Source organism: Oncorhynchus mykiss, chromosome 14, assembly GCF_057628025.1.
Source record: "Oncorhynchus mykiss isolate SJ-2025 chromosome 14, ASM5762802v1, whole genome shotgun sequence".
In the NCBI taxonomy this organism is placed as follows: Eukaryota; Metazoa; Chordata; class Actinopteri; order Salmoniformes; family Salmonidae; genus Oncorhynchus; species Oncorhynchus mykiss.
This window is the reverse complement of record NC_143035.1, coordinates 7,650,001-7,667,850: the sequence shown is the minus strand read 5'-3', so window position 1 is coordinate 7,667,850 and position 17,850 is coordinate 7,650,001. Positions and strand designations below refer to the sequence as shown.

The window sequence follows — 17,850 nt, the reverse complement described above, 5'->3', positions numbered from 1 at the left end:
TCCATCATTCACTCTGACATAAGTCCTTACGTGTCTCTCCATCTCTTCACTCCCACTCCCTCCCGTCCTCTATCCTCTTTACCTCAAAGCTCTCACGCCATTTCTCTACCGAGCTACTGGTTTCTCTCTGTAGATTGTCCATCCCTCTCTCGGAACAGAGCCTCGCAACGAGGTAGAAACTTTCCCTCAGAACAGAAACTTCAACTTAGATTTCTTGTACAGTCGGTGTTCAACGTTGAACTTTATCCCTGGTGTATCAACTTAGTTCTCCAAGTAGAGAAAGACACAGTGCTGTCATTAACTATTCACTGTGGATATTGTGTAACACACTGCGTTCCCCTAGTAATAAATACACACATTTAGTTAAAAAAAAACCAAAACTATGGTTGCCACATCCCTATGGTAATAAAATACACATTCTTGATGCGTTTCCCCAATGCGTGACTGCCCTTGTCCCCACCTTCCCTCTTCTCCCAGTGCAAGGTTCACCCTCCAGTTACTCCTCCTGGACGGAGTGATGAGCGTGTGGGGAATGAAGAGGGATAGATGAAAGGAGAGATGAAGGGAGGGAGAGGGGGAGCTCGCCCATGCATTATTGAACAGACAGAGTGGAGTTTTAGGGATAATGTAAAAGTGGAGTTAGGGACAACCTTTCCCTCTCTCCTCCCCCTCTCTCACTCCTTCCCTCTCCCCCCCAGCGGATTATACATCTTTTATTCAAGTGGGAGGTTAAAAATTCAAAGCTTGGGGGGAAGAGCGCGGGGGTGGGAATGAGTGTACCTGAAAATGGACAAAATGAACAAATGTCTTTGGGGACTTTCTCAAGTGCTAATCTAGGAGCACTACTCCCTTTGATTAGGACTGAGGGAGAGACCGAGGGAGAGACCGAGGGAGAGAGGAGGGGGAGGAACATTCCCATGTGGAGCGTCAGCGTGGTGAAAAAATGAAGGTGTCTACAGGGCAAACCAGAACTGCGTCCCAGGAACACATTGATACAGAGCAATGGAGAAGGGCTAGCAAACACACACTCAATCCTCTCGCTCGCTCACTGACACACACACACACTCCTCTCGCTCACTGACACACACACACACATAGATCCTAAGTAATGGAGCAGAGCTAACACACACCTCTCTAATAATACCACAGATTAACACACAGACACACACACACATTCCTTAAAGGTCGCAAATTAAGGTCAGAAAGCAAAGTGACCTAACCCACAAACCCCTGTAAATATCATGTCTGGTTTAAATGCCATGCTGAAGGCCCTACTGCAGGCCATATGTAAGCAGAGCCAGGAGCAGCCTCGGGCCATTCCCCTCTCTCTAGGAAGACTGGAACTGGAAGGTTTAATGCTAGGGATATAGTTTAATATCTGCGAGTTCGTAACTGGGTAGGAATAATGGAACTGGAACGTTTAAAGAGATACTGCGAGACTTTGGCAATTAAGCCATTGTTCTACTTACCCAGAGTCAGATGAACACATTTTTTGGGGTCTCTTTGCGCAGTAGCATACACTAGCCTACCTGTAGACTTCTAGTCATCGTGCTAATGCTAGTTAGCGCTGGCTCGCCAAACCACCCACGACTTCCTTCATACTGCACGGCACACAGGGTAAGGGTAAGGAGAAAACGTGCTTAATTGCCATGATGTAGCAGGATCCGTTCTATGCTAGGAAGAGAGTATCAACCCCAGGAGGAGTAGTCATAAGGACGGGAAGAGATTTCAGGAGCTGCAGATAGAATATGGGAGGTTTTAACTGTCTTTCAGCGAAAACCCTGAAGATTTCCCTGCACCGTGGGGAAAAAAATGGATATTCGAACAACTCAAAATTGGAGAACGGACGCCTTATGCGACAGCGTCCGCTGTAGGCAACAGTTAAATGACTGTAGCTGTTGGTATGAACATAGCTTCATATACGTCTCCCTCTCACACAGCTGAGATAAGAGAAAAAAAAGACAGGGGAGGAGGAAGGTAGGAGAGAGGAGCGGAGAAGAGGGGGCGCTATCTTGTCATCTGCGTCTTTGAAGACGCTCCTTTCCCCCCACTGCTTCTTCATTCCCTGCCATCGGTGGCATCAAAGTCTGTGGCTAGGCAGTATGCCTGTGTGTGTGTGTGCCCGTGTGAGAGAGAGCGCTGAATGCCATTGAGTGTGCCAGTGTCTGTGTGTGCTCCTGTGGGAGAGCAAGTGTGTGTGTGTGTGTGTGTGTGTGTGTGTGTGCTCGTGTGGGAGAGCAAGTGTGTGTGTGTGTGTGAGAGAGAGAATTTGAGTGTGTGTGTGAGAGAGAGAATTTGAGTGTGTGTGTGTGTGTGTGTGTGTGTGTGTGTGTGTGTGTGTGAGAGAGAGAGAGAGAGTTTGAGTGTGAGCGAGAGAGAGTTTGAGTGTGTGTGTGAGCGAGAGAGAGTTTGAGTGTGTGTGTGAGAGAGTGTGTGTGTGTGTGTGTGTGTGTGTGTGTGTGTGTGTGTGTGTGTGTGCGCGCTACCCCTTAGGGAGGCCTAATAATGAGAATAAACCAGCAGAAACAGTAGCAGACTCCGAGGGCTGCCATAAGCAGGAGCAGGGCAGGCAGGCCCAATCAGTCTACACTCTCTCTCGCTCTGTGTGTGTGTGTGTGTGTGTTGACAACACACACTTTTTCTTCTCTTCCCCTTTCTCCATCTCTCGCTCCATGTTGATTAAACTACTTCTAAACATAGATATGGCCCTCGTATCTCCCCTTCCCCATCCTCTCTCTCCACCCTCCTTCCAGCATTAAAACACCCCCACCCCCAATCCTTCCCTAACACACTTTGACACACACACACCAAATGAAGAGAAAAACGGTCAGATGAAAAAGAGAGAAGGGAGAGAATCTGTCCTTAAAATAATGGATGGGGTAAAAGAGTGGGCGGAGGAAGATTGTAGGTGTTGCAGATCACTGCCTGGATCCTTCCCTTTTCTCCTTTCAAACCCAGCTGCTTCATGCCTAACTCAGTAACAGGCCGCGCTGGGTTCGTAAACACTGGGCTACTTAGCATCTGTAACAAGCTTTCAACCAAATCACCCCAATTAAACACACACACACACACACACACACACACACACCTCGCCTGTCACATCGGAGTGTGTATTTATATGCTAATGGTGTTGGGAGCTGAGATTGGAGCGTTGCTTGGCTCGACGGTCGGAGAGTGAGGAGCGAGCGGCGAGGAGCGAGCGGCGAGGAGCGGGCCGTTCAAAACCGGATAATCTCCAGGAAGAGAAAGTGGAGAGAGATTAAGCACACAGCCGTGATGAAGTGGCGAGGGCACACTTCATTTGCATGTAAAACAGAGGGAGAGCCAGGGAGAAAGCGAAAAGCGAGAGATGGAGCGAGAGTGGGATTGAGGGGACAAAAACATGCGCGGGCTGGGTGTGTGCGAGTGTGTGTGTAAATAAGCTGTTGCTTGTTGGCAGGCCCGCAGCACGAGGCGCTCACAGATGTGTTCTAACGCGATAACGACTGATGAATGAGCGGCGTTCTCCAACGGCTCGCAACGATAGAGAGATTCTGAATTCTGAGCTTTCGCTATCAGCAGCCGAGGAGAAGGAAGGAACACAGTGGCTTAGAACAGTGCTGTGCAAAGCCAAGCTAATACACAGCTAATGTGGGGCTTAGCAGTCGCCTTATCCGTACCCAAAGTACTGCACAGCACTCCAAGATAAACATTCACACGCACACACACACACACACACACACCCTTAACAAAGGTCTGCACACTGTCAAACTCAAGGCACAAGCACGCCACACACACACACTTAGTGCAATCCAATAGTTGCGTAGTAATTCCGTGAGAGGAAAAATGGTGGGGGTGAAGACGGATATTTGAAACATTGGTGGATGAATGGACGTATGGGGGGGGGGGGCTCTTTTGACTCTGGCATTAGTGACCTACGCATTAACCTGGCTCCCTCCGGCACACAGCGTGGTTTATTAACGACTAGCATCCACCATGTACCCCACTCACACACACGCGCGCCCACAAACACACTCAACCAATTTGAACAGGCCTATTACCAAAGCCCGTTGCATAGGCATTTGAAAAACCCACACATAAATCAAAACACACACACACACACCGCCCATGCCACAGACACATCAGGCCTGTGCCAGTGTGCCGCAAACCCATTTAAAAGCATTTAAGCTGTTTATTGGCAGATCTTTAAATTAAAATAAATAAAAAATGTCCCAAAGGACAAGACACCATGCAGATAAGGGCTGCCTGTGTGTGTTACGTAACAGACACACTAACGCACAACACTTTCTCCTCCCTGGGTAAACAAATGTTACCCTGTGTGTGTTGCGTAACAGACACACTAACGCACAACACTTTCTCCTCCCTGGGTAAACAAATGTTACCCTGTGTGTGTTGCGTAACAGACACACTAACGCACAACACTTTCTCCTCCCTGGGTAAACAAATGTTACCCTGTGTGTGTTGCGTAACAGACACACTAACGCACAACACTTTCTCCTCCCTGGGTAAACAAATGTTACCCTGTGTGTGTTGCGTAACAGACACACTAACGCACAACACTTTCTCCTCCCTGGGTAAACAAATGTTACCCTGTGTGTGTTGCGTAACAGACACACTAACGCACAACACTTTCTCCTCCCTGGGTAAACAAATGTTACCCTGTGTGTGTTGCGTAACAGACACACTAACGCACAACACTTTCTCCTCCCTGGGTAAACAAATGTTACCCTGTGTGTGTTGCGTAACAGACACACTAACGCACAACACTTTCTCCTCCCTGGGTAAACAAATGTTACCCTGTGTGTGTTGCGTAACAGACACACTAACGCACAACACTTTCTCCTCCCTGGGTAAACAAATGTTACCCTGTGTGTGTTGCGTAACAGACACACTAACGCACAACACTTTCTCCTCCCTGGGTAAACAAATGTTACCCTGTGTGTGTTGCGTAACAGACACACTAACGCACAACACTTTCTCCTCCCTGGGTAAACAAATGTTACCCTGTGTGTGTTGCGTAACAGACACACTAACGCACAACACTTTCTCCTCCCTGGGTAAACAAATGTTACCCTGTGTGTGTTGCGTAACAGACACACTAACGCACAACACTTTCTCCTCCCTGGGTAAACAAATGTTACCCTGTGTGTGTTGCGTAACAGACACACTAACGCACAACACTTTCTCCTCCCTGGGTAAACAAATGTTACCCTGTGTGTGTTGCGTAACAGACACACTAACGCACAACACTTTCTCCTCCCTGGGTAAACAAATGTTACCCTGTGTGTGTTGCGTAACAGACACACTAACGCACAACACTTTCTCCTCCCTGGGTAAACAAATGTTACCCTGCGACTTCTCCGATAGGAATACGTGAAAACAAACCAACAGCTGGCGGGACAGATAGAAAGGAGGGAAGGAAGGTGTGTGTGTGTGAGAGAGAGAGAGAAACCTCTACCTATTTTAACAGACGGGTTCTCTCCCTCTCACGGCATCTCAAAAAAAATTGGGATATCATTCTGCCAGATAGGCGCAGGCTACTTTGTAGTTTAACGTTTAATTGAGAAGGTTTTTTGGGAAAGCCTTTCCTTCTACCAGAAGACTGTTTTCATTTGCGTCATCGCCTACGGCCACACAAAGTGGTAGACATATACTGTATACACAGACAGAGGGCAATTCCCTTTGCCTCAACAGAAAGTCGCAGGAAACACAAATCACTGACGCATTCCCAAAATGTCTTATGATGAACTTGGGAAAATGTATTAATTTAATAAACAATGTTAATTCCCCTACTAGGTTTGAATTGTGTTCAATGTCTAAATGCCTCGTATTCTGTCCGCGTTTTCCGCATTGCGGATTTGATAGGGCCCTTACAAAAACACTCCAACTCCTCCCTACTGACTCTACAGCCTGGCTGCACACAGCACATACAGCACCGACTGCCCTTAAAATACTGGCATGAGTCTTGTCCTGGAAGCAGGAACCGAGCGAGTTCCCCTTAGATATGCCAGCTGCAAAGTCAAAATTGGCTATATTGATATAAAAAAAAAAAATTAATCAGATTTTAGGACTTTGTGGCTGTGCCAGCTATGTGACCAGAGCTGCCCCCAGAACAATATTCACAAAGAAGAAAAAAAAGAACACTAGCCTGCTAAAATACTTCCTTTTTTTAAACTGTAGGTTTAACTTTTAGTTCATCAGTATCCATTTTCACCGCTGGTGTGAGAGGCTAAGGTGAGGAAGTCCTGTTGACCCACCTCATCACACACTGGTGTGAGAGGCTACGGTGAGGAAGTCCTGTTGACCCACCTCATCACACACTGGTGTGAGAGGCTAAGGTGAGGAAGTCCTGTTGACCCACCTCATCACACACTGGTGTGAGAGGCTAAGGTGAGGAAGTCCTGTTGACCCACCTCATCACACACTGGTGTGAGAGGCTAAGGTGAGGAAGTCCTGTTGACCCACCTCATCACACACTGGTGTGAGAGGCTAAGGTGAGGAAGTCCTGTTGACCCACCTCATCACACACTGGTGTGAGAGGCTAAGGTGAGGAAGTCCTGTTGACCCACCTCATCACACACTGGTGTGAGAGGCTAAGGTGAGGAAGTCCTGTTGACCCACCTCATCACACACTGGTGTGAGAGGCTAAGGTGAGGAAGTCCTGTTGACCCACCTCATCACACACTGGTGTGAGAGGCTACGGTGAGGAAGTCCTGTTGACCCACCTCATCACACACTGGTGTGAGAGGCTAAGGTGAGGAAGTCCTGTTGACCCACCTCATCACACACTGGTGTGAGAGGCTAAGGTGAGGAAGTCCTGTTGACCCACCTCATCACACACTGGTGTGAGAGGCTACGGTGAGGAAGTCCTGTTGACCCACCTCATCACACACTGGTGTGAGAGGCTACGGTGAGGAAGTCCTGTTGACCCACCTCATCACACACTGGTGTGAGAGGCTAAGGTGAGGAAGTCCTGTTGACCCACCTCATCACACACTGGTGTGAGAGGCTACGGTGAGGAAGTCCTGTTGACCCACCTCATCACACACTGGTGTGAGAGGCTACGGTGAGGAAGTCCTGTTGACCCACCTCATCACACACTGGTGTGAGAGGCTACGGTGAGGAAGTCCTGTTGACCCACCTCATCACACACTGGTGTGAGAGGCTAAGGTGAGGAAGTCCTGTTGACCCACCTCATCACACACTGGTGTGAGAGGCTACGGTGAGGAAGTCCTGTTGACCCACCTCATCACACACTGGTGTGAGAGGCTACGGTGAGGAAGTCCTGTTGACCCACCTCATCACACACTGGTGTGAGAGGCTACGGTGAGGAAGTCCTGTTGACCCACCTCATCACACACTGGTGTGAGAGGCTACGGTGAGGAAGTCCTGTTGACCCACCTTAGCGGGCCGGAATGACCTGTACTGCAGAGGCAGTATCATTAGGACGGAGAGGCCAGGCAGAGAGCACAGAATAGCCTTAGTGAGAGGAACACATGGACACACACAGAGATGTGGACCTGCGTGCACACACACGTATAACACCCTCACACAGTGTAGGAAATTGATTTCCGTTGAACACAGGGAGATCAAAGGACTCATTATAATTGGTGTGTAAGTGCCGTGGAACCCCCCGACAGACAGAGACACACACACTTATATTAAACCAAGTAGGTAAATGTTAAAAATATACTTATAGTGCAGCTGTCCATAGGCCATATGGAAAGAATTGTGACAAAGACGTGAGAACCTTATTGCCACCCCTATCAATGTCGGCTGTGTGTGTGTGTGTGTGTGTGTGTGTGTGTGTGTGTGTGTGTGTATCTGACTAGCAGGGATCAGAGCGGGGAGTGTGAGCCTCAGCACGCCACGACTTGCCATCCGGTAACCGTGGTAATGAAGTAGGTCGCTGTATTCATCGTGGCGCGGCGAGGGGGCGTAGCCAGCGCCGGCTGGTGGGGTGTCACTGAGCGTGCTCCGTAGGGGGGAGGATAATCTCCACGGAGACAGAAACCAGGCCGCTGTGCTGCTCAGGTGTGCCACAAACAAATGAACGAAGGGAGGGAGGGGGAGGAAGAGAGGAGGAGGATGAAAGGAGAGGAGAACATATGCAGGCATCACCATGCCTTGAGACATCTTGAAACTTGTATTGGAAAAGGAGATGAAGGAAATGGAGTAAAAACGAAGAGAGGAGATGGGGAGAGACGAGGGAGGTGAAGGAACGAGGAGGGAGGAGAGGGCTGGTTTGGGAAACTAAGGGTTATTAAAATCACCACCATATTAAGAGGATTAATATGCTTCTGGCCCTTTCTCACTTCCATATTAATCACTACAGTAACATCCCCTCTACCCGATATGTATTTCTCCTCTCTCCTTCCGTACCATGTTCTCACTCTCTCCTTCACTGTCCCGTCCTACCTCCTTTCCTGTCCCCCACTCTCACGGCATCCCTCCTTTCCCTGTCCCCTACCTCTCCTCCTTTCCTGTCCCCACTACTTTCCACTCCCCTGTCCTCCCACGGCATCCCTCCTTTCCCTGTTCCCCTACCTCCCCTCCTTTCATGTCCCCACTCCTTTCCACTCCCCTGTCCTCCCACAAGCATCCCTCCTTTCCCTGTCCTACCCTCCCCTCCTTTCCTGTCCCCCCCTCCTTTCCTATCCCCTGTCCTCCAACTCCCCTTCACAATCCTCCCTCCCTCCTTTCCTATCCCCTGTCCCTCCCTCCTCGTTTCCTATTCTCCCATCTCTATTATTCCCTGTCCTCGATCCTCCTTCTCTCCTTATCAATCTTACCATCCTCCAACCTCCCCTCACTATTACCATCCTCCCTCCCTCCCTATCCCCGTCCTCCCTCCCTCCTTTCCTATCCCCTGTCCTCCCCTCCCTCCTTTCCTATCCTCCCATCATCTAATTATTCCCTGTCCCTCCCATCCCTCTCTCCTTCACCATCTATCCCATCCCCCATCCTCCAACTCCCTTTCACTATCCTCCCTCCCTCCTTTCCTATCCCCTGTCCTCCCTCCCTCCTTTCCTATCCTCCCCATCTCTATTATTTCCCTGTCCTCCATCCCTCTCTCCTTCACTATCTATCCCATCCTCCAACTCCCCTTCACTATCTACCATCCTCCCTCCCTCCCTATCCCCTGTCCTCCCTCCCTCCTTTCCTATTCCCTGTCCTCCCCCTCGCCATTATTCCCTGTCCTCCCTCTCTCCATTATTCCCTATCGCCATTATTCCCTGTCCTCCCTCTCTCCATTATTCCCTGTCCTCCCTCTCTCCATTATTCCCTATCGCCATTATTCCCCGTCCTCCCTCTCTCCATTATTCCCGGTCCTCCCTCTCGCCATTATTCCCGGTCCTCCCTCTCTCCATTATTCCCTGTCCTCCCTCTCTCCATTATTCCCTGTCCTCCCTCTCTCCATTATTCCCTGTCCTCCCTCTCTCCATTATTCCCTGTCCTCCCTCTCTCCATTATTCCCTGTCCTCCCTCTCTCCATTATTCCCTGTCCTCCCTCTCTCCATTATTCCCTGTCCTCCCTCTCTCCATTATTCCCTGTCCTCCCTCTCTCCATTATTCCCTGTCCTCCCTCTCTCCATTATTCCCTGTCCTCCCTCTCTCCATTATTCCCTGTCCTCCCTCTCTCCATTATTCCCTGTCCTCCCTCTCTCCATTATGCCCTGTCCTCCCTCTCTCCATTATGCCCTGTCCTCCCTCTCGCCATTATTCCCCATTCTCTTGCTTTTCCCTATCCTCTGTCCTCCCTACCCTCCCCATGTCCTCCCTACCCTCCCTATGTCCTCCCTCTCTCTCTTCTCTCCCTCCATCTCGCTTTTCCTGCTAATTGGCCTATCTGAGGAGCAGACATCAAAAGGCCCCTGCTATCAAACACTGTGCTAGCTTGTGCCAGAAAAGGAAGAACAGAAAAAAAGTAAATAAAAGGGGGGGGGGGGGGGGGGCGACGACACTGAAGAGATTGAGAGGCAAGAGAAGAGAGAGGAATATTCAAGAAAACGAACGGACGCAAGCGCTTCAAAAGGGCAGAAATTAGAGCCAGAATCACACACACACACACACACACCAGGGAGAACAGTGAGACATGGGTTTATAGAAGCACCACACATCCCCTTCCTTAACTATACATAAAAGCAGTTTTACACGGTTTATTTCAACAGACAAACTTGCAACTCAGCTGCAAACAACGGACGGTAAAAGACAAATATTCCAAACAGCTATCGAGAAAGAACGAGAGGAGAGTAGGGCTGTGAAGGTTTAAACAAAGTTGGGATCCTTAACTTGAAGGAAAAAATCCCTAGGTGAAAAACATTTTAAAATCACAGTGCAGTTACCTATAAAAGGCCTGGGGAAAGAAGCGTTGAAAAACGCAAGACAATACATCGCGAGATACAGATTACCAAGACATCTTTCACCCTGCCCTCTCCTCTCTCTCTCATGCTGGCTCCGCCTGCCTCCTGCACTTCGCCAGAGATCTGTATATAATGGCAAGAGGCTCATGTCTCCGCCCTAACAATGGGAGTCGTTGTCCCCAAAAGGTTGGGAAAGCAGGTGACAAGCTTGCCTTCCCCGCCTTGTGGCAACTGCTTATAAGTTAAGCGGAACTATAAGAAACCTAAGATGTGTCAAATAAATTTTATCCAGCTCAGGGTTCCAGCTCAGGGCTCCAGCTCAGGGCTCCAGCTCAGGGCTCCAGCTCAGGGCTCCAGCTCAGGGCTCCAGCTATGCATGTGGTTTCCTAACTCGCTAGCTAAGTGGCTAGATGGCAAGATCAGGCTTCCTGGTTAAAGCAGAGACAAGATCCCTGTTAGCTAAATTATATTGTGCAACAAATAGCGCCCCTTGTAATACCGTATATCCGGTACGATACAACAACGGTAAGACGACATGAAAATATGGATACCACCCTACCCTATCCAAAAATACTGTCTCTTAGGAGTCGATTCCTATTCGAATCGAATCGCGTGTCGACACCGGGTAGTTGAAGTGCAAGGCGCTGAGGAATCAATTACTTTGGAGTCGACTCACCACTACGTCATCGTCGTTACCTTTTGGGGGGGGGGCAAGCGACAGCAGAGAAGTCCTCTACGACAATACTTTGACAACCAGCTACAGAGAGAGATCGAGGAGAGAGACACAGATAAGGGCGGGGGGCCAGAGGAGGAGTTTTGCGGCGCTATCAGTTCCGAGCACCGCCGCCGCAACCATGAGGTCATCAACCCGCGACCCAGCCCGCAGCACTGAACGGGTGTGTGCGTGTGTTTGCAGACAGCAGAGGGAAGGGGTCAGGGGTCAGCGGGCTGACGGTGGCGTCGTTTTACTAGGCTGAGTAACGAGGGATGGGAAGAGGAGGGCAAATGGAGCCGCTGCAGAGCCTCAGAAGCGAGGCTTGTTTGTTAGCCTGTTTATATTGGCGGTATTGGAGTGGAGTGATGGGTAGAGGTGAGAGGTCAACCAACGTAATGAGGACTGGCTGCTTATCACAGTACACAACATGCAGGCTCTCGCGCTAACACACACACACACACACACACGTAGGCAGTCAGACGGAGTTGGAGCTATTGAAAAGGGCAGCGTGTGTTTACAGTCAGATATCAGAAAAGGTTATCAGACATCAAATGGGACAGCCGTGTCTCAGCCAATCACACAGAGGGACCAGAGGCACGGTAACGAATCACAGACTGACAGCAGACCTTAACCACTCCGTAGAGGTGAATGCTGATGGGACAGCTGACAACCTTGACATTTCAACGACTCGGACAGCCAGAGAGAGGGTGTGTGTGTGTGTACACGTTTGAGTGACTATATGCACGTGCGTAAGAGTGAGACAGACTGTGTGTTCTGATTGCACCGCAGCTGAAGGTCGATTGAACAAGCGGGGGGGCACACACACACACACACGTTTTGTCCCCTGAGGACGGTGGGCAGAGTGTCCTAGCTGTAATGATGAATATGGAGCAGAAGGCTCAGTGACACAGGAACAAGGTGACAAAGGAGAAGCTGGACAGGTGAGGGGTGTGTGGGTTGACAGTAGGACAGCACTCTGTGCCAAGACAGCAGGTGGCTAGTCACAGGGCATCAGTGACCTCTTCCCCACCCCATCGCTTCCTCCTCTCCTCCCTCTGTCCACCCCTTCCCCCCTCCTCCCTCTGTCCACCCCTTCCTCCTCTCCTCCCTCTGTCCACCCCTTCCTCCCTCTGTCCACCCCTTCCTCCCTCAACCCCTTCCTCCTCTCCTCCCTCTGTCCACCCCTTCCTCCTTCCTCCCTCTGTCCACCCCTTCCCCCTCCTCCCTCTGTCCACCCCCTCCTCCCTCTGTCCACCCCCTCCTCCCTCTGTCCACCCCCTCCTCCCTCTGTCCACCCCCTCCTCCCTCTGTCCACCCCCTCCTCCCTCTGTCCACCCCCTCCTCCCTCTGTCCACCCCCTCCTCTCTGTCCCCTCCTTCTGTCCACCCCCTCCTCCTCTGTCCACCCCTCCCTCCCTCTGTCCACCCTCCTCTCCCTCTGTCCACCCCTCTCTCCCTCTGTCCACCCCTCTCTCCCTCTGTCCACCCTCTCTCAACCCCTCCCTCCCTCAACCCCTTCCTCCCTCAACCCTTCCTCCCTCAACCCCTTCCTCCCTCAACCCCTTCCCTCAACCCCTCCTTCCTCAACCCCTTCCTTCCTCACCCCTTCCTTCCTCCTCTCCTCCCTCCCTCCCTTCATCCTCTCCTCCCTCCCTCAAACTAAACCCAATCCATCTCACCTAGGGAGCACACCATCTCATGGAGAATGAGACAACTCACAGCTAGAACACACACAGTCCCTCATACCCTCACTGACAAGCAGCAGTAGGTAGAGCTCTTTAGAACGCACACACACACACACACACAACAGTCCTGGCACGCAACATAATGTATGTGTTCTTACCTTTGGAGGCTGTTGGATGGATGGATGGAATGGAAAGAGGGGGGGGGGGGGGGAGAGAATTAAAAGACCATCCTCATCAGTAAGTCAACTTTAGAGACAAGTGCAATGCTGACAGGCACGGACACATGGTGCCATGGTACACACACAGGCCAACACACTCACTCTTGGTCTGGGAGGAGAAGGCCAGGGTGAGTTTGGCAAAGAGCTCGTTGTTCTCATAGCGATCCTCGTTGGCCTTTGTCCAGAAACTCTTCTCAGACAGATCCTCATATCCAATCTGTACCACGGGGGGGGGGGGGGGGGTTGTAGAGAGAGAGAAAGAAATGCCTTTGAATCCTTTCATGCAATTCTGCAAAAAATCATTCATCCATCTATACAGAAATCAAGCGAGAGATGGACAGAGAAAGAAAGGAAGAGAACAAGAGAGCTGGGATGCTAAAGGAGGTGGGGGGGAGAGACACAAAGAAGAGGAGAGGAAAGAAGTAGTAATTTCCCTGATCCTTATTCTCCTCCACACAAAGCCATGAGCTTCACACAACTAGCCTTGTCACAGAGAGAGCGAGAAACAGAGAGAGAGAGAGAGAAACAGGGAGAGAGCGAAACAGAGAGAGAGAGAGTTAGAAAGAGAGAGAGAGAAAGTGAGAGAGAGAGAGAGAGAAACAGAGTTAGAAAGAGAGAGAAACAGAGTTCGAAAGAGAGAGAAACAGGGAGAGAGCGAGAGAAACAGGGAGAGAGCGAGAGAAACAGGGAGAGAGCGAGAGAGAAACAGGGAGAGAGCGAGAGAGAAACAGGGAGAGAGCGAGAGAGAAACAGGGAGAGAGCGAGAGAGAAACAGGGAGAGAGAGAGAGAGAAACAGGGAGAGAGAGAGAGAAACAGAGAGAGAGAGAGAAACAGAGAGAGAGAGAGAGTTAGAAAGAGAGAGAAACAGAGTTAGAAAGAGAGAGAAACAGAGAGAGAGAGAGAAACAGAGAGAGAGAGAGAGAGAGAGAGAGAGAGAGAGAGAGAGAGAAACAGAGAAACAGAGAAACAGAGAGAGAGGAGGATAAAGGGAATGGATTCCTGTCTGTGTCTCTGTTTCTTTCTCTCTCTCTCTCTGTTTCACAGAGAAACAGAGTGAGAGAGTGAGAGAGAGAGAAACAGAGAGAGAGAGAAACAGAGAGAGAGAGAAACAGAGAGAGAGAAACAGAGAGATAGAAACAGAGAGAGAGAGAGAAACAGAGAGAGAGAGAGAAACAGAGAGAGAGAGAGAAACAGAGAGAGAGAGAGAAACAGAGAGAGAGAGAGAACAGAGAGAGAGAGAGAGAGAGAGAACAGAGAGAGAGGAGAAACAGAGAGAGCAAAAAACAGAGAGAGAGAGAGAGAGAGAGAAACAGAGAGAGAGAGAGAGAGAAAAACAGAGAGAGAGAGAAAAACAGAGAGAGAGAGAGAGAGACAGAGAGAGAAACAGAGAGAGAAACAGAGAGAGAAACAGAGAGAGAGAGAAAGAGAGAGACAGGAATCCATTCCCTTTATCCTCCTCTCTCTCTCTCTCTCTCCTTTTCTCCGCCATCGCTAAGGCACTCACTTTCTTCCAACCATCAACACCACCTCCTCACAATTAAGTGCCTTTTTTTCTCCAACTCTCTCTCTCTCTCTCTTTGGTTCTCTCATCAAGGAGCAGAGCAAAGAAGAGAGAGAACGGGGAAGCGAAATAGAGAGAGGAAAGAGAGGGAGGATCAGAGGAGAGGTAGTACTTCACAGATATGAGCCTTTCATTACGAAAGATGCCTCTGGGGAGGGGGTGTGGGGAGGCGGGGGAGAGAATGTGATACAGGGGCTGAAGGGCCGAGGATAATTCTCTCTCTTTTTTTTTTTTTACATTTAAATTACAAAAGAATGCTGTCCTTTCTAGCAGCAATTTAATTATCTTCCACCAGCGCAGTTAAAAGAAGCAGCCTTATTAAAAAGCAATTTCTGTGACATCCTCGTCAAAGGGCTCTCACCAACCCCGAGAACAGGGGGGGTGTGGGGTTGGAGTGAGGGAGGAAGGGAGAGAGAAACTAAACGCTGATGAACTCAGCTGAAGCCATTAAACAGTAGCTTTAGGCTAAAGAGAGACAGAGGGCCGTTTTGATGTTTTAACCATCGCAGAGGAGAGGGAGGAGAATACAGGAACAGAGACACACTCACATTGGGTCACAGTCTTAGGGTCACACACACATCGGACAATAACTAAAGTTGTTGCTGTTCTCTTGACTCCTATGCCCGCGCACACTAACAAAGGCTCGTGCTCTAATGAAAAAGGAAGGCTGAGTCACCATCTAACACACGTGCACACACTCATGGTCTCTCTCCCACGTCCTCACCTTGCTCCAGTTGGCCCGCTTCAGCTGCACCTCAGGCTTGTACTCCTTCTTGGGCGACAGGCCAAAGGGCAGAGGGGGTGGCACAGGGGCTCCCCAGCCCTCCATACCAGGAGGAGGAGGGGGCATGCCCATGCCAAGTGCAGGAGGGGGTGGAGGGGGCATTCCAGGACCACCAGGGAGTGGAGGAGGGGGAGGGGGGCCGGGCATCCCTGGTAGGGGAGGAGGGGGAGGGGGCCAGGCATCCCTGGTAGGGGTGGTGGCGGAGGGGGGCCAGGCATCCCTGGTAGGGGTGGTGGCGGAGGGGGGCTGGGCATCCCTGGTAGAGGTGGTGGCGGAGGGGGGCCAGGCATCCCTGGTAGGGGAGGAGAGAGGAATGTTTGTCCAGGTAGGGGTGGAGGAGGGGGCACGGGCATCCTAACTTGCCCTGGGAGAGGGGGGGCAGTGGGAGGAGCAGGGCCAACTGGGACATGGACCGTGACAACTCTGGTCTTGGCCTCCTCCAGATCCTTATTGAGCGTCTCTATCTGGAGAGTGAGAGAGAGGGACGGATAGAAAAGAGAGAGAAACATATACTAGTTAGAGGAGATTTTACTTTACTGTATGAAAGCACCATACTACTAAACCATGAGAGAGGACATTTTCTGTCTTTCTAAATTAGTGTGTGTGTCTGCCAACATGTTCTTGTGACTGAGGGACAGAGAATTGCTCCTCACTGAACTCTGGCTGTCCTTATGGGCATTCAGACAGATGAAGGGCTGGCGCACAGCCTCAAATGGGGGGAAAGTGAGAGACATGTGAATAGTGTTGTCGCGATACCGTCGCGATACTCCATATCGTCACGACACCAGAAGTCAGAGAATGGCACTTGATCCAGACAGATGAATTCAGCTACTGCTCTGTTCAAAGCATGGGCTTCTTCTGAGTTCAATATCATTACATTTCAAAATTGTTCAAAAGGACTACACAAATCCTACAATTAATTTCACTTTGTTTCTACCAATCTAACTAGAAAACAACAATAGTAATACTTTAATTTATCTATTGATAAAGTGGGTAAATCAAGTTGTAGTCTAGGCCTAGTCACATTACAGGTGAATGCGTATTATTCAATAGGTGAGTTGAGCTGGTTTTAGCTGATTTCACGGGGCTACACATGACAAACAATCCCTTCTGTTTACGACTTTTTAATAGCAACTGCTAAGAGAACATATTTTATTGTACAGATCAACGACATTGGCATAGAAGGAGCAATCGCTTCTTTTAGAAAAGTGTGCGCCGTGTCAAAGAAAGTAACGACGTCAGCCGTGAGGCAGAATGCGGCTGTGGAATCTACTGGATAACGTTTTTGGTGACAATCAGCATATTTTGCTTTTACGGTTTGCATATTATCACAAAGTACCAGGGTAGAGTGAACTGATGTTGCTTCAGCTGTAAGCTAGCAGGGAAAGTTATCCTACAATTAAAAAGGTGAAAGCTACCGGTGTCTTGCTTTGTAAAAGTGTTCTAGCCTGTATGGACATTGTTCTGCGACAACAGTAATGAACAGTTTTAACACTCCTGCATACTGTCGGTGCATTATTCCAGTGTGTTAACGTCCGCGCAGCATCAGTGGAGAGATAACGCAGGCCAGACTTTGCTCTTCGAGCTATAAAAAGGGGCTGAGCTGATGGACTTGATCCTCTCCATTTCAGTGTGCCGTGCAACACTACATGGGAAGACACTGAAGGGGCTGCGTCTCAAACAGGGGGGGGGGGTGAATGATCTGTTGACGACAGGGTCTTTGATACGTGTGGTGATGTGGGGACGTACTGTTGGACGTGCGTGAGAGACCATGAGATGATTCTGCTGGCCTCAGCCTGCTGGGGAAGGAACCTGTCCGTCCATCAGACACACTTCCGTGGACACACACACATTCACACAGTGATGTGTGTGTGTGTGTGTGTGTGTGTGTGTGTGTGTGTAGAACATGTCAGATGAGCTGTTCAGTACAAGCTCTGTGTCACTATGAGGCAGGGTGCAACTGGTGGAGAACTGGGACTCACATTGATCCTCCCCCCTCCCTTCATCTTCCTTCCTCCCTTCATCCTCCTCCTCCTCCTCTAACCTCCCATCTCTCTGTGTGTCAGTTGAGTCTAACACTTTTTGAGCTACTTGCCGCTGAAGCCCTCAGTATTTTCTCCTCCGTTGGTATTGGTGAAGGGGAGTTTAGAGAGCTCTATTCCACTCTTCAATGGTAGAGTAGCGGAAGTTAGAGCTCTGGTTTCCTGAGTGTGTGCGCATGTGTATCCGTGTGTGTGTGTGAGCACATGCGTATCCGTGTGTGTGTGTGTGTGTGTGAGCACAAGCGTATCCGTGTGTGTGTGTGAGCACAAGCGTATCTGTGTGTGTGTGTGTGAGCACATGCGTATCCGTGTGTGTGTTTGTGTGTGAGCACATGCGTATCTGTGTGTGTGTGTGAGCACATGCGTATCTGTGTGTGTGTGTGTGTGTGTGTGAGCACATGCCTATCCGTGTGTGTGTGTGTGTGTGTGTGTGTGTGAGCACATGCGTATCCGTGTGTGTGTGAGTGTGTGTGTGTGTGAG

The 17,850-nt window shown here is 50.0% G+C and overlaps 1 protein-coding gene across 1 annotated transcript in view; it reads right to left on the bottom strand.

Moving 5' to 3' along the window:
- Positions 1-12,766: 12,766 nt before the first annotated feature.
- LOC110488661 (protein diaphanous homolog 1) overlaps positions 12,767-17,850 on the bottom strand; it is a 67,991-nt gene continuing 62,907 nt past the window's right edge. The window contains 4 exon segments of the mRNA XM_036942773.2: positions 12,767-12,930; positions 13,084-13,198; positions 15,268-15,503; positions 15,506-15,791. Of these exon segments, the coding sequence (XP_036798668.2) occupies positions 12,857-12,930; positions 13,084-13,198; positions 15,268-15,503; positions 15,506-15,791 (711 nt within the window). The 3' untranslated portion in view covers positions 12,767-12,856.